Here is a 13,201-nt window from a genome sequence, read left to right on the forward strand (position 1 = left end):
GAATTTGTTTTTCTAGGGGTGCACTATTCATTTAAAAACATCAAATGGACCCCCCCCCCCCCAAAAAAAAAAAAAAAAAAAACTGAATTTGAACAATTTATCATTATTTTTATAACGTCATGGAACCATAAATGTAGCACAATGTGATTTGGGATGCAGGATACCCCACCATCATCAAGGAAGAGGAAAAGGGAAGAGTCCTTTACAATCAGTTACAAGATGAAAGCAGTCTTGTCACTGTCCATGTATATAAAGTCACAAAATCATCCATTCATTTTGCTTCTCAGTCACGTTTCTTTCTTTTTTTCTCTAATAAACAAAAAACAAAAATCACCATCACTTCTCCTATTAACACAAAATCACCTTACCACAACACTGTCCACGAAAAAATCCATCATAAAAGTGAAATTCAGCTTGTGTTGGTAGAAAACAAAGAAAGAGGACTTGTGAAGTATCCTTTTTTCTTTCTTTCAAGTTATGCCTCAGAGCGCAGAGTGAGATCCGAGCGTACATACAGAGAATATGAATGTCATTGATGGCAGCCTAGTTGGCAACTCCAGTATCCTTCTCGATGTACATGTCAGCAAGCTTTTTAAACTGCGGGCCCCAGTTAGAGAGGTAATCATATTCATGGTCTCCCTCAGTCACAGAGGACTCCAGAGAGCTCAGTGACTCAGCAATTGATCCATTGCCCTCATAAGCGTAAGTGGCGAGAGAGTCATAGGGAGGCGCGAAAGGGTCTGTGTCGTTTTCTTGCAGTCTGCTAATAATGAAGTCTCTAACATCCGCGCACTCCTTCATGGGTGAAGGTCTGTGATAGGGAAACAGCATCTCGGGGATGATGTCTCGGCGCAGCTTGTTGCTTTCAATCACCTCCGGGTGGCGCAGCGTGCCGATATCAAAGGCCTGCGTGTCCTCTTCGCCGCCGCCCTCATCGTTGTAGCTGACTACGTTATCCCTGACATCCTCTTTGGAGATGATCAGCGGTTCCTTCCTCCTCTGTTTCTTTAGAGCCGAGAATAGTACCACAATCACTGGAAAACAGTGAAGAGATACGCCTTGGTCAGTGTTGTTATTGTTAAAGTCAGCATGAAATGAAAATTCACGCTATCTATTTTGTAAGTGCATTTTATTTATTTTATTGAGATGAATTCATCCATGCATGCATTTAATTTGTTTACCATTTTTTAGCTTGTAATTTTTAATCAAAATTGATCTAGTTAAATGGCAGACTTCTCTGGTGACGTAGAGTCAGATGTATGCCACAATATGGAAGAAAAGATTTGTCGCTACACTGTAAAAAAAAAAAAGTTGAGCCAACTTAAAATTAAGGCAATCAGCTTCAGCAGATTTTTGAGTTCTCAACTTGCTGTTTTAAGTTTATATAAAAAAAGTTGAGAATCTCCTACAAAAATATGTTGAGAGAACTCAAAAATCTACTGAAGCTGGTTGCCTTAATTTTACGTTGGCTCAACTTTTTTTTTTTTTTACAGTGTACTTATTTAGATCATGAATTAAATGAAAACTAAGATGAAACCCAATTGAAAGCATTTTCATTAACTGAAATTAAAATAAAATATAAAAAGCATTACTGGGAAAAACCAAAACTAAACTAAATGCATTTTCATGACTCAAAAAAAGCATCTCTAAACTGATTTTAGTTTTTGATAGAATGCAATAGTGAATTACACTCAAAATTCTTAAATTCAGTGTTTTTCTCCACGTCATTAATAATAATACAAAAAAATCTGTATTTTGAGTGTGAATTACTATTAAATTGATAAAAAACTAAAAAAAGATTTACTCAGTGTGAGTCGACAGTATTAGTTTTGATATGCTGCACTGTAAAACTTTAAACATATACAACTCTGAATTTAATGTGAAATTACCACTAAACTGTAATAATACTAGACTGTGCTGAGTAAATTAACACTGTTAAATATGTTTTAAAAATAAACATTTTAACTTTGTAAGTTCTAAAATATTAAAACTGAAATAGTTTTTAGTTTACTGAAAAACTAAAATAAAAACTGAAACCAGAAAACTAATACCTGGAGAATCTAAAACTAAAGGTGATGGAAACTAAGGAACACTAAACTAAATGGAGAATGTAAATTGAAAAAATAAAATAAAATAACATCAATAAAAAAACCTCTAAACTATAATAAGTCTGCCTTGGTTTATGATGTGAATTCTAAAAAGCGGTTGGCATAAACTCACTAAGCAGGATGAGGATACAGAGAAGTATCGCCACTAGCGCCCCAGTGCTGAGGCCAGCAGAGAGCAGCAATGCATCTACACTGCAGGAACGCATGTTGCCAGTGGCGTCACAACTGCACACGCGAATGGTCAACGTGCTGGTGCTGCTCTGGATGGGGTAGTCGCTGTCGGAGATAACTACTGGCAGATAGTAGACACTCATTTCACGCCTGTTAAATCCACTTCTTCTGGTCAGGATTCTGGCTGTGTTATCTTTGGGAGAGGTGGGGGTTAAGAGAACATTCAAACAGTCAGAGCAGAAGATATTATCTCAAGCTGAGTCAAACAACAGCAAAAATAAAACTGTTTTTGTTGGTGCCAAAACAGAAAAGAAGATTAAACACATGCATTTTCCATAAGATTCGAGATTGAAACGTCAAAGGAAACATTTATTCACCTTCATTATCAAAGATGGTGAAGTTTGGATTCATTGAACTCAAGCCGAATACAAATTTGTGACCCACAAGAGGATCGTCTGTGTCAATGGCACTGATAGTCTGTATGAACTGGAATGGAAGACAGGATTTTGAACCATTTCATTTTATATAAATAGCACTCATATTTGTATGATACCTTCATAACAGTCATAAGCAAACCTAAAGTATAAATACCTGCCCAGCTTTGACATTCTCACACACAAATGTCTCATAAATCATGGCAAATTCTGGCGCATTGTCATTCACATCCAAAACCTTTATCAAGACAGGAACACGGCTTCTTTGATGAGGGTTATCTAGAGGAATAATGTAGGCAGTTTATATATGTATAAATGATGTGTCACCAGGCTATTTGTATGCATGTGTTTACTTACTTATTTCACTGGCCAGGACTGAGATGTTGTGCCACTTTGACACTTCCCTGTCAAGAGACTTAATAATTGTGATGGATCCATTCTTGGGGTCGATGTGGTAGAGTCTCTCTGGGTCTGTGTGTTGATCTATCACATATCTATGGACAGGTTTAAGAATAAAATAAAACTAACTGAAACAGTCATATCATAAACTGGATCAGATTAAACAAAGGCCAACTGCCAGGGAATTATTGTAAATGAGATTTCTCTCTCTGTCACTCAAGAAAGATGTTTTGTTTTATAGAACTGTTCATTATAGAAGCCCATTTCAGCCTAAATAAATAAATCAAAATAATAAGGCGACTGCCACTTTATTTAGTCATAATTGCAACTGAAAATTAAATTTCCTGTAATTGATATACTTTAAATGAATTGTGACTTTGTGATATTCACTAAACATTTGCAGCTCATTTTTGTTTTAGTCTCCTTTACTAACCTTTCATAATCCAGTTTCACCAAGCACAATCTGCAATATGTAGCACTGTGACATGCATATTAAAATGGTCATCCTTTTCACTGCAAACAAATATTTTCTATGTAAATTAGTTTTATAGACTGCGCCTTACACACCAAAAGTCAGCACTATTGGTGTTTGTGTAAATTTATAGGCATCATGGCATCAGCAATTCATCAAATGATAATCAAATAAAGAAGAAGAGCGAAAACTGAGCATGTATCCAAACACACTGTTTTTTTGCAGTCTAGTGCATTTTTGTCATTTTAAAGAGTTGATTCACGCACTAAATTATGTCAGATTGTAGTAGTGTGCTGCATCTTCCACAACCTGGAGCAAAACCAGTTTGCAAGATTGGCAATTGCATTCAACAGATTTTTGGGAGTGTGTTTGTTCCATTATCTGATTTGCATAATTTATTTAGAGAATCGGGTGCAGTGCATACAGCGTGTGGAAATAAACTACCGTATGCTACCGTGGGTGCAAATCATTTTAGAGAATTCCCTGCAGTAACTGTTGAATAATTAAATATTTCAAATGCTCACTGGATTGGGTAATGCGTGGCATCAGGGTCCCAGGCTGTAATAGTTCCAATTGCTATTCCTTTTGGTGTGTCCTCGTTGACCTCAAAGACATACTGAGGCCTGCTGAAGACAGGAGGCTCATCTACATCTTTGGCCGTGACCTTGACGATGGCTGTGTCTAAGAATGGGCCCAGATCAGTGAAGTTGGGGTCCTGGTGTGTGTTAGTCACCTCCACTTTCACGGTGTAAACACGCTTGCTTTCATAGTCCAGTTTCTGGATGAAGATCAATAAATGTGTTTATTTTCATAGCGTTATAAATCATAACATATTCATAAACACTGTTACAGGGTTTTACCTTTTTGACAACGATAACACCCTCTTGGGTTATCTCATCTGTTATTATATCAAGATATTCTTTGCCATCTCCATCTACAATTCTGTATTTCATTTCAGCATTTTCTCCCTCGTCGCCATCGTTGGCTTTGATTCGACCCACAGTTGATCCGATTTCTGCTGACTCATAAGTGCTTAGGTGGTAAGAACCTTGAAAATGAAAGAGGTTATGTTCATTTCAACCATATAAACACAATTTTATGGTCTTAATTCTTAGCCCTTCGTGGTTTTTAAAGTCAATATTTATCCTATTTAATTACTTAATGCATTCTAAATGTGCAATACTAGATGTATTTTCATTGTTGCATGTTATTCTTGACAAAAAGAAATGGTCCTCATATTTTGTTCAAAATCTAATAACTTGCTCTTCCTCCGAAAAGCCTTTTCTTCTGATGTCACTTTGGCCATGCAAGAATGTTCTTATCAAAAATGCCAACCAATAGCAAACAGCTAATTAAGCAGAATTTAAGTGAACTCACATTTGTTTTTAGCTCCATGTAATTTTTTAATTTCTCTGGCTGAATACTCATTCAGCCATCTCACTTGGAAATGCATCAGAAATACAATTCACAGTTCAAGAAACACAATATGTCAGAAATAAAATTCAAACAGTAGATGGGTTGCAATTCACATTGACTTTAAAAGCATTTATAATTTAGTGATATCTTACTGTAAGCAAAACGTGGAGGGCTGTCGTTAACATCTGTAAGGGTGACATTGACCATGGTGGTTCCAGACAGACCACCCATCTGTCCTGCCATGTCTTTGGCTTGTATAACCACCTGATACTCCTTGCGCACTTCTCGGTCCATATTAGAAAGGGCTATTCTGACAATTCCTGCACAGAAAAACACTGGATGACCAACAAGCAGGAAAACCTAATATTGTAATATCACCAACATAATGTTAATGTAAATCTATTTTTCTCTCTATACACACACACATGACATATATTGTAATGAACCGTCTCTCGAAGGGAACACAGGACTCAGGAATTCGACGAATTGAAACTTTAATGATGAAGAGCAGAGACAAACGTTTCCAACAAAGGTTAACAATGAACTTACATTACTTTAAGACTGGACAATGAAACTCAAGAAACTAAAGGCTTATAAAGACATAGAGAGTAATGAGCAAACGAGATGAACACAGGTGAGAATACTTAACAATGATAGACTAATAATGAACTAATGAGAAGAACCGGAACAAAACCAAATATGGGCAAACAGAACTTTTGCATATATTAGCAATACAATAAATAGTCCATATCGTACCTATTCATTCATATAGATACTTTTTTCATTATTATGATATTTTATTCAAAGCATACAGTATGCACATATTCATTCATTTATCCACTAATTTTTCACAATTTAATCAAAGACAGCTATTTTGCAGTTCCGGGTAACGAGCTGCATACCAAACAGAAACGTATACTTCCATTTTTCATCTAATAATATTTTTGTTTGTTTTATAGCACTATACTTTCTTAAAGGGCCAGTATTTTCTTTTTCTGCTTGGGTTTGTGTTTAAACCTTCATCTTAATATTTTGCATCTATAACCTTTATATTGCAACATTTATCAAACTTAAATTCCATTCTTCCCAGCAAAAGTAATAAAACAAGCCTAGCATAGTAATTTGATCCATTTCAAAGTTTTATTCCACTTTGTGTAAAACAAATATTCTAGTTGTAGCCGGATGTGTTAACCAGGTGCAGCAGTGTGTGATCTTTATGCTTCAGACATTCCACATAAAAAGTCACATCCCTGCCTCACTTTGTCAAATAGCCTCAGGCATACATCGTAGTGGTATGTCAGCAGAGAATATGTTTTCAACAAGATGTTTGGAGGACTCACCTGTCTCGGGCTCCACAGAGAAGTAGGGCTGCCCTTGCAGGATGCTGTACACGAGTTTGGCACTGTTCCCATATGTGGCGTCATCTGCATCAGTGGCATTGACTTCTATTACAAAAGTACCTATAAAAAAGAAAGAAAGAAGAGTTTTGAGAATGGAGAGTATAGAGCAAATGGAGATGTTTAATGAAGTCTTCTTCTCTCTTATGCTGACAGTCAACAGTATAAATAAAATGTCCTCAGATTTGCCAAAATACCTGCAATCAGTAACTTAATTATATTTCTCTAATACTTCTCATCAAATTCTTCTAAAACCTAAATACATTAAATGGTATTGGCATACTACATGCCAATATTTATTTCTCCTTAGACATTTTGGGATAAGCATCTGAGGCAAAGTCAATATTTCAATCAAGCATAATTGAGAACATAACTGAGTCTGCAGAACTATGAAAGACCAACCTCAGAGCAATAACATATTCCTTTGGGTAGCAGTGGAGAAGATACAGTCTCTTTAATATTAAGATTAAACCGATTAGCCTCTATATAAGACTTTTTCGGAAGGAGGATTGTGTTTGAAAATACATTTATATTATATTAAATTTCTCAAATGTGAAGAACCAAGCTCTCAATAAATGTATTATCAAAGGGTACAGTCATGAAAATAAAACAAATAGTTGGGCCGTTGCTTTTTTTTCAGAACTGAATTATTAGCATTCATTATGGTTCAAAGGCTACAGTGCCTCCAACCTAGATTTACCACCATTCCTTAAATTGGAAAACACAGATGAAATTGGTTTTGTCCTAGGGTTGTGTGTCAGAGGGTAACGAGTGTTTCATAATATGATGACACTTTCCCCTTGATTGAGGGCAATAATTTCATAAATAGGATGTACAGTCCCTTATATTAGATTCCAGCTGAACATGAGAACCCATATCAGAGAAGGAAGAGCATCATTAGATTTTCTTTGGGGAGATGATACCAAACAGACTGCTTCACTGCTTGAGGACTGACTTGATTGGAAACGGGATAACCAGAGGTTATTATGATATTACTGAGAAGCAGCATGAATCTCCTGAATATTCATACACTGTGAATATGTATGGTGCAGTGTCACTGCTAGTACAGAGCCACTGATTGTGTGAGACAGTGGTGATAGATGCGAATGGGAATTAGATGTAAATAGAAAATGTGATCAGATGAGCAAATAGAATCTCTTCCATCAGACACTACATCAGGACTCAAGAGAGGCAGTGCCTTGCGGGCACTGGTTTTAGTGTTTACATATATTTGCATTTGACTACCTGGAGCATGCGTTATTAAAAGTACATTTCTAGAAAACTGCTATGTTTAGGTAATATGGTTATTTCTGATTATTAATAGAACCATTGTACTAATCATATTTGCTATACATATTTATATTTACTTCTGTGGCAACAAACACCAAATAATAGAAAGAAAATGCCAGTACTCATTTAACATTTCATCCTAGTTTGTTATGGTCTCTGTAGCTCTTGAGAGCATCAAATTCTCCTGTCTGAACAAAGGGTTAAAAAAAAAAAAAAAATTATGTGGGACTCTAACATTTATTTATTGTTTTTATTTTCTGTCCATTTTTCAATTTAGGGACACACCAAAATAAAATATAAAAATAAATAAATAAATCATGAACCGAAACAAAACAACCTTAATAAAAAAAACCAAAACAATTTTGTGTCAACGTCTAACTCACTTTTGTTTAAATCGTCCCTTAGTAATGTTGAATAACATGATAGGTCAACATGATAAAGACTTAAATCAAAGCCAAAACAGCCCTAAAAAACAAAACTAAACTTAATAAGACAAGATAAATAATTAAATCAAAGCTGAAACAAAACAACCCTAATAAAACAAGCAAACAAAACAAAACGTTGTGAAAGTCTAGCTCACTGCTGTCTAAATGCCCCACTCCATAGCACTACATGCTCCAAATACTTGTCAAAATTGAAGAAGAAGAAGACTCTCGAAATACCAAAGGCACTGAGGCATCCATGACGTTAAAAACACTGCAGTGACAGGAATATCACACCCTGGTGCAGTATTCCAGCATGACAGTAAATGCACTTCAAATAACAACACCAGGAGGAAAAGTAATTTTCATTCACTCACCGACGTCTGACATTTCAGGTACACTGGCAGCGTAGACAGCCTTGGTAAATTTGGGCTCATTGTCATTGATGTCATGTATCTTGACAATGAATTCAGTGGCAGGCTCCAGAGGGAGGCCCGTGATCTTGTTGAAAGCTTGGGCCTGCAGCATGTAAGAGGCCTTTTCCTCTCTGTCCAGTCTCTGTGTAGCATGTAAATCCCCAGACTTCTCATCGATACGAAAAATTGTGCCTGCTCCTTCCCCAGAGAGAACGTATCTGGCAGTTCCATCCCCTCTGTCTTTGTCTGAGCGAAGCTGCATGGACAGAAAGCAGACTGTAACTTAACCCAAGTTTTTTGTAGCAATGCACAGATTTGATATTTGGCACATCATTTCTGGATATTTTCAAATAATACACTTTAATCAGACACTAGTAGGGTAACATAAAGTCCTTCCTTCAGCAAAATGTTAATATGATGCTGTCATGTTTTATTAACCAGCAGACTTCAGTTAGACTTGTTTTCAATCATGGCTAGCAGCTTAGAAGAATCATCTTTTGGAGGGAAAGATCTCTAGGGACAATAGAAACTCATAAAAGCCACAGTCTTAAGAGTACAAGTCTTCAGAACATATTCCATTAAATACTAATGAAGCTTTTAGTCGGTTTTTACAACTGCATTTTCATTGCATTGCCATTTGCATTTCTAAAAATACAAACTGTTCCTAGGCCTTTTAGAACACTATTGATTTCCATTACTTTTCATCTTAATAGTAATAATACTAATCAGAATTTTATTTATTGCCATCTTTGTTCTTACTGTCATCCTGCCACTTAGAATAAGCTCATAAAACTAAATCTCATCACTGTCCTCTATATAGTATTACATTAAAATTGACTGATGTTCGAAACCAAATCATTCAACATATTTTTGTCGTCTGACACATGTTTGTTATTATGACATAACGTGATAATAATGGCACTTTATTTGAGGAAAAAATTTAATCTATAAAAGTGAACTAGCAGTGAATAAATGTTGGATTTGTAAAATAAACTTTGTTTACTTTAAGATAATACAATAGTTTATTTATTGTAAAATAAAACGTAAAATTATGGAAAAATGGTGAAAACTTTTTTGAATTTCTCTGCTTTTAATGATTTATTTTTATGATTTAATTTAGAGTAAAGTTGTTAAAATCTGGGTATATGAATAAGCCTTAAAATAGAACATTTTTAATTTCAACCTTCTTAAATATTAGGTAAAAGTCATTAAAAACAGACACAGTCATTTTCTCTTTCTTTAAAATCTTAGTAGGGGAAAGAAGAGTTCCCCTAATTGAAGAATCACCCTGATACATCCCACTGGTTGGGTCATTTAGTTTCCCTTAAATGAGTTTATTTGCCCTAAAGCTGTCCAACTGTCACTGTCTGATGCTTAATTAAATTTTAACCAGTGGGATGAGACTATATGGGTTCTAACATGCTTCAATGAATTAAAAAAAAAAATTGAATAAGCAGGTGTTTCATGCGTTTATGTGTGCAGATGCAGGTCCATCATCTGGTCAGAGGCATGGCCATTTAATGCATTTATCCTGGGTTCTAAAGGCTGTTTTTAGAAAGAGCCAGTGGTCTTTTTCAACCAGCTGACCCTTCAAACACTCAGCAGGATCTCATAACAAACACTTTATGTTTTCCACACTGACTGACAGAGAGGGCAAATGAAAGACATAGGAAAACATCACAAAGCAGAATGCTGCAAACTATTTATTTGGCCTAACATAAAAAAAAAACTGTCCTTATAGTGTTTTCTGCACGCACTTATCATTCTCAAAAAACAATCAATTTAGTAAATGTCTGTTGCAAGGTGTAAAGGCAGGGTAGGTGATTTGGTTCAAAAACATTTTTGTTATAATGGTTGAAATTCTCTTTACATCCCGATAGTAATCACTAAGTTAAGTGGTCTACATTTATTCGTATGTATTTATATCATCTGTGGAAGGCGTAGGACCATAAAATGTTCGTCCAATCAAAATGTTTGGTCCTAACATTACGATAGGCTGTCCTCCCTGCCTGTCAAATATGTATTTGGATACCTCTGCGCACCCTGTTTGCGCAGACATGATACGTCATCAGAGCGTTCCAGCGAGAATAAAAGGCGCTATTATTGTAATATTATGCGCTTTGTATTGTAATGTTTTCTCACTGGTGAATGAGACATGAGGTAATCTGACAGCATTGCATTTAATCCTCCACCAACTCCAGGGAGGGTGGGATCTCATGCTTTCAAAGCTAGCTTGCTATCACTAGCTTTTCCGAAATCACCTACCCTACCCTTTGTAGTTGCACTTTGCTGCATTTTATATGGAAATAACCACACGTCCTTGCCATGCAAAGTTTTAAAACAGTGAATTGCAAATCAGTTTGCGATGCAATTGGTTCACCTTTTGCATTCTGACAGTGTATTACAGAAAAGAACATGATCAATATGAACTTTTAATTTTCAATTTTACAAAATGTAATTGCACAAACTATGTACAGTAGGCTACAATTTCAACTTGTTTATTGTGATATAACTCAAACATATGTGTTTTTCCTGTCCTCTGATAAGCGTTGTTCTGGGCTGCTGTTCCTAAAAGCTTCATGCTTTCTTGTGATACTTTTGGAAAGCACAGCCCTGTTTGAATGCACTGTCAGAAGTGAGTGAACACTCTCTGTGATTGATTGGTTCTGTCTTGCAACATTTGCATGTGTTCAGATGAGCAGGAAAATAGTACTATTCTTCACAATTATTCACTAACAATGAAAAAAGGAAAAATAACAGTTTTAGGCCTCTTTGTCGTATTCTATGTTTTCTGTATGTATACAACACAGTGTTTTAATAACAGGGACTGCTGCTGAATGTCAGTATGGACTCCTCTTTCATGTTTAATGTGGCATAAATATAGCATGCCTCTGAACTGCAGCTTGATGAATTGCAGTCCCTTCCTTCACACAGCCACTGCAGATGGGTTGGAAGTTAATGGGGGGAATGAAAAAGAGTGAGTGAAATAGCCCATAATTGTTGATTCTTCTCAGGTCTCTGCGGGGCCACTTTGTCCTGGAAATGAGAGGAGTAAAAAACTAAACACTGGTACAAAGTATTCTGTCTCAAAACGACTCTCTTCCACTCTCGTTCACTTTCAGTCTCTCAGCCTCTATGGATATTCATGCCTCAGTGAGTGTGTAATTCATATTTGTGCTACTTTATGTTCTTTGATGACGGCATCAAGTTTTTCAAAGTGCCTGCCACACAGTGCCATGTTCAAATCCAGTGTCAAACCATATATAGCTCAGGAAAACGAAAGAGGAATGTGAAAATCAGGTATTTGCATCTCCTCCAAGCCCTGTTTTGCTAGACAAGAAGGTTTATTCTGGGTCTGTGTTATCGTGGACACTCACCTTGCCAACGTACTGATAGTTACTTCCTGTGTATTCCTCCGACAGGAAGAACTGCCTCCACATCCAGTCCCTTTTGGATCTGTGCAGCACCAATTTATCTCCTTTCATCGGATGGTTGTTCCAGTGAAAGAGATTTCCATCACTCCTCTCTAGCAATATGACTGGAGAGCTCAGGTGCGGAAAGACCAGTGCAAGCAGCCAGAGGAAGTGATTCATTATCATTGCAGCCAATCGATCGTCACGACGACAGTGACTCCTTATGAATACGCTAAGAAGGGAAGGCAGTGTTGAATTGAAAGTGATGTAGATGGCAACATCAGCAACCCTGACATTGTAGAATCGCCTTTGATCCTCTGATTCCCTATAAAAAATAATCAAAGCAAAAAAGTTACAGTGTGTTGGAGGTCATTGCAGTCCTTGTCAAGATGCAACACCCGGTTCTTACACTGTAATCCCTTTGTTGTTTGCGGAGTGTATCCCACAGGGCCCTCATGCGGTATTCTATTCGCAGAAGATCAAACATGTAGCCTCACACAAAACCTTGCATATAACATGCCCGTGCTATTAACAGAAATGCCTTCATCGGTAAACACCACTAAGATGGCATAGTACGCCAGGTCTGGGTTACGGTCAGGACAGACTGTTATCAACTGTTAAGCGCAAAATTTTCTGTTATTTACAAACTTAATGATGAATTTAAAAAAGAAAGAAAGAAAGGCTAAATATACAGTAACACAGATAATTAGTATTTAATGGCATTTATGTCATTTGATTACATTTTTAGGTTACTGATTAATGATACACTCTTAAAAATAAAGGTGCTTCTCAATGGTTCCATAAAGCACCTTTCACATCTGAAGAACCTTTCTGTTTCACAAAAGGTTCTTTGTGGTGAAAGAAGGTTCTTCAGATTATAAAAAGGTAAGGAAGAGATGGTTCTTTAAACAACCTTTGACTGAATGGTTCTTCTATGGCCTCGTTTGATGAACCTTTTGAAGCACCTTTATTTTTAAGAGTGTAGGACTTGCAATTGTTTTCCAAAACACAGCTGAACATATTTTGCTTTCTTCTTATTGAATTTATAGAGCTTTAATCATCAGATGTTGAAACATGAATCATTTTGCGATGCAACTATTTAAATGTTTGAAAAGCCTCGCTTCTACCATCACTAGTGTAGTCTCAGCAATAGCCTACAAATAAATAAATGTAGTCTGTCATTATGATTGATAAAAAAAGTATATTGTCTAATATGCAATTTTTGTTACTAGACTGTCCGTATTCCTGTGTGTGCAATAATAA

At 36.3% G+C, this 13,201-nt stretch overlaps 2 protein-coding genes across 2 annotated transcripts; both read right to left on the reverse strand.

Moving 5' to 3' along the window:
• Window positions 1-309: 309 nt before the first annotated feature.
• LOC306846294 (cadherin-6-like) lies at window positions 310-2,466 on the reverse strand. Its single transcript, XM_079379565.1, has 2 exons — window positions 2,221-2,466; window positions 310-1,034 (listed from the first exon to the last, which is right to left on the reverse strand). Exons 1-2 carry the CDS (start codon window positions 2,420-2,422, stop codon window positions 544-546), a joined length of 693 nt encoding a protein of 230 aa, XP_079235691.1. The 5' UTR covers window positions 2,423-2,466; the 3' UTR covers window positions 310-543.
• A 182-nt stretch (window positions 2,467-2,648) lies between these two features.
• LOC306845816 (cadherin-10-like) lies at window positions 2,649-12,118 on the reverse strand (the record flags this gene model as incomplete). The annotated part of the gene is made up of 9 exons (XM_079378794.1): window positions 2,649-2,765; window positions 2,871-2,992; window positions 3,071-3,207; window positions 4,109-4,362; window positions 4,445-4,632; window positions 5,153-5,320; window positions 6,341-6,460; window positions 8,487-8,781; window positions 11,903-12,118. 9 exons carry the CDS (start codon window positions 12,116-12,118, stop codon window positions 2,649-2,651), a joined length of 1,617 nt encoding a protein of 538 aa, XP_079234920.1.
• Window positions 12,119-13,201: the final 1,083 nt, after the last annotated feature.

The sequence above is a fragment of the Barbus barbus genome (assembly GCF_936440315.1).
Source record: "Barbus barbus genome assembly, chromosome: 26".
Taxonomy (NCBI): domain Eukaryota; kingdom Metazoa; phylum Chordata; class Actinopteri; order Cypriniformes; family Cyprinidae; genus Barbus; species Barbus barbus.

Coding starts and splice junctions, on each gene's coding strand:
- LOC306846294 (XM_079379565.1), bottom strand. CDS start 2,422: ATGAGTGTCTACTATCTGCCAGTAGTTATCTCCGACAGCGACTACCCC. Junction 1,035..2,220: donor CTGTATCCTCATCCTGCTTA/GTGAGTTTATGC, acceptor ACTGTTTTCCAG/TGATTGTGGTACTATTCTCG.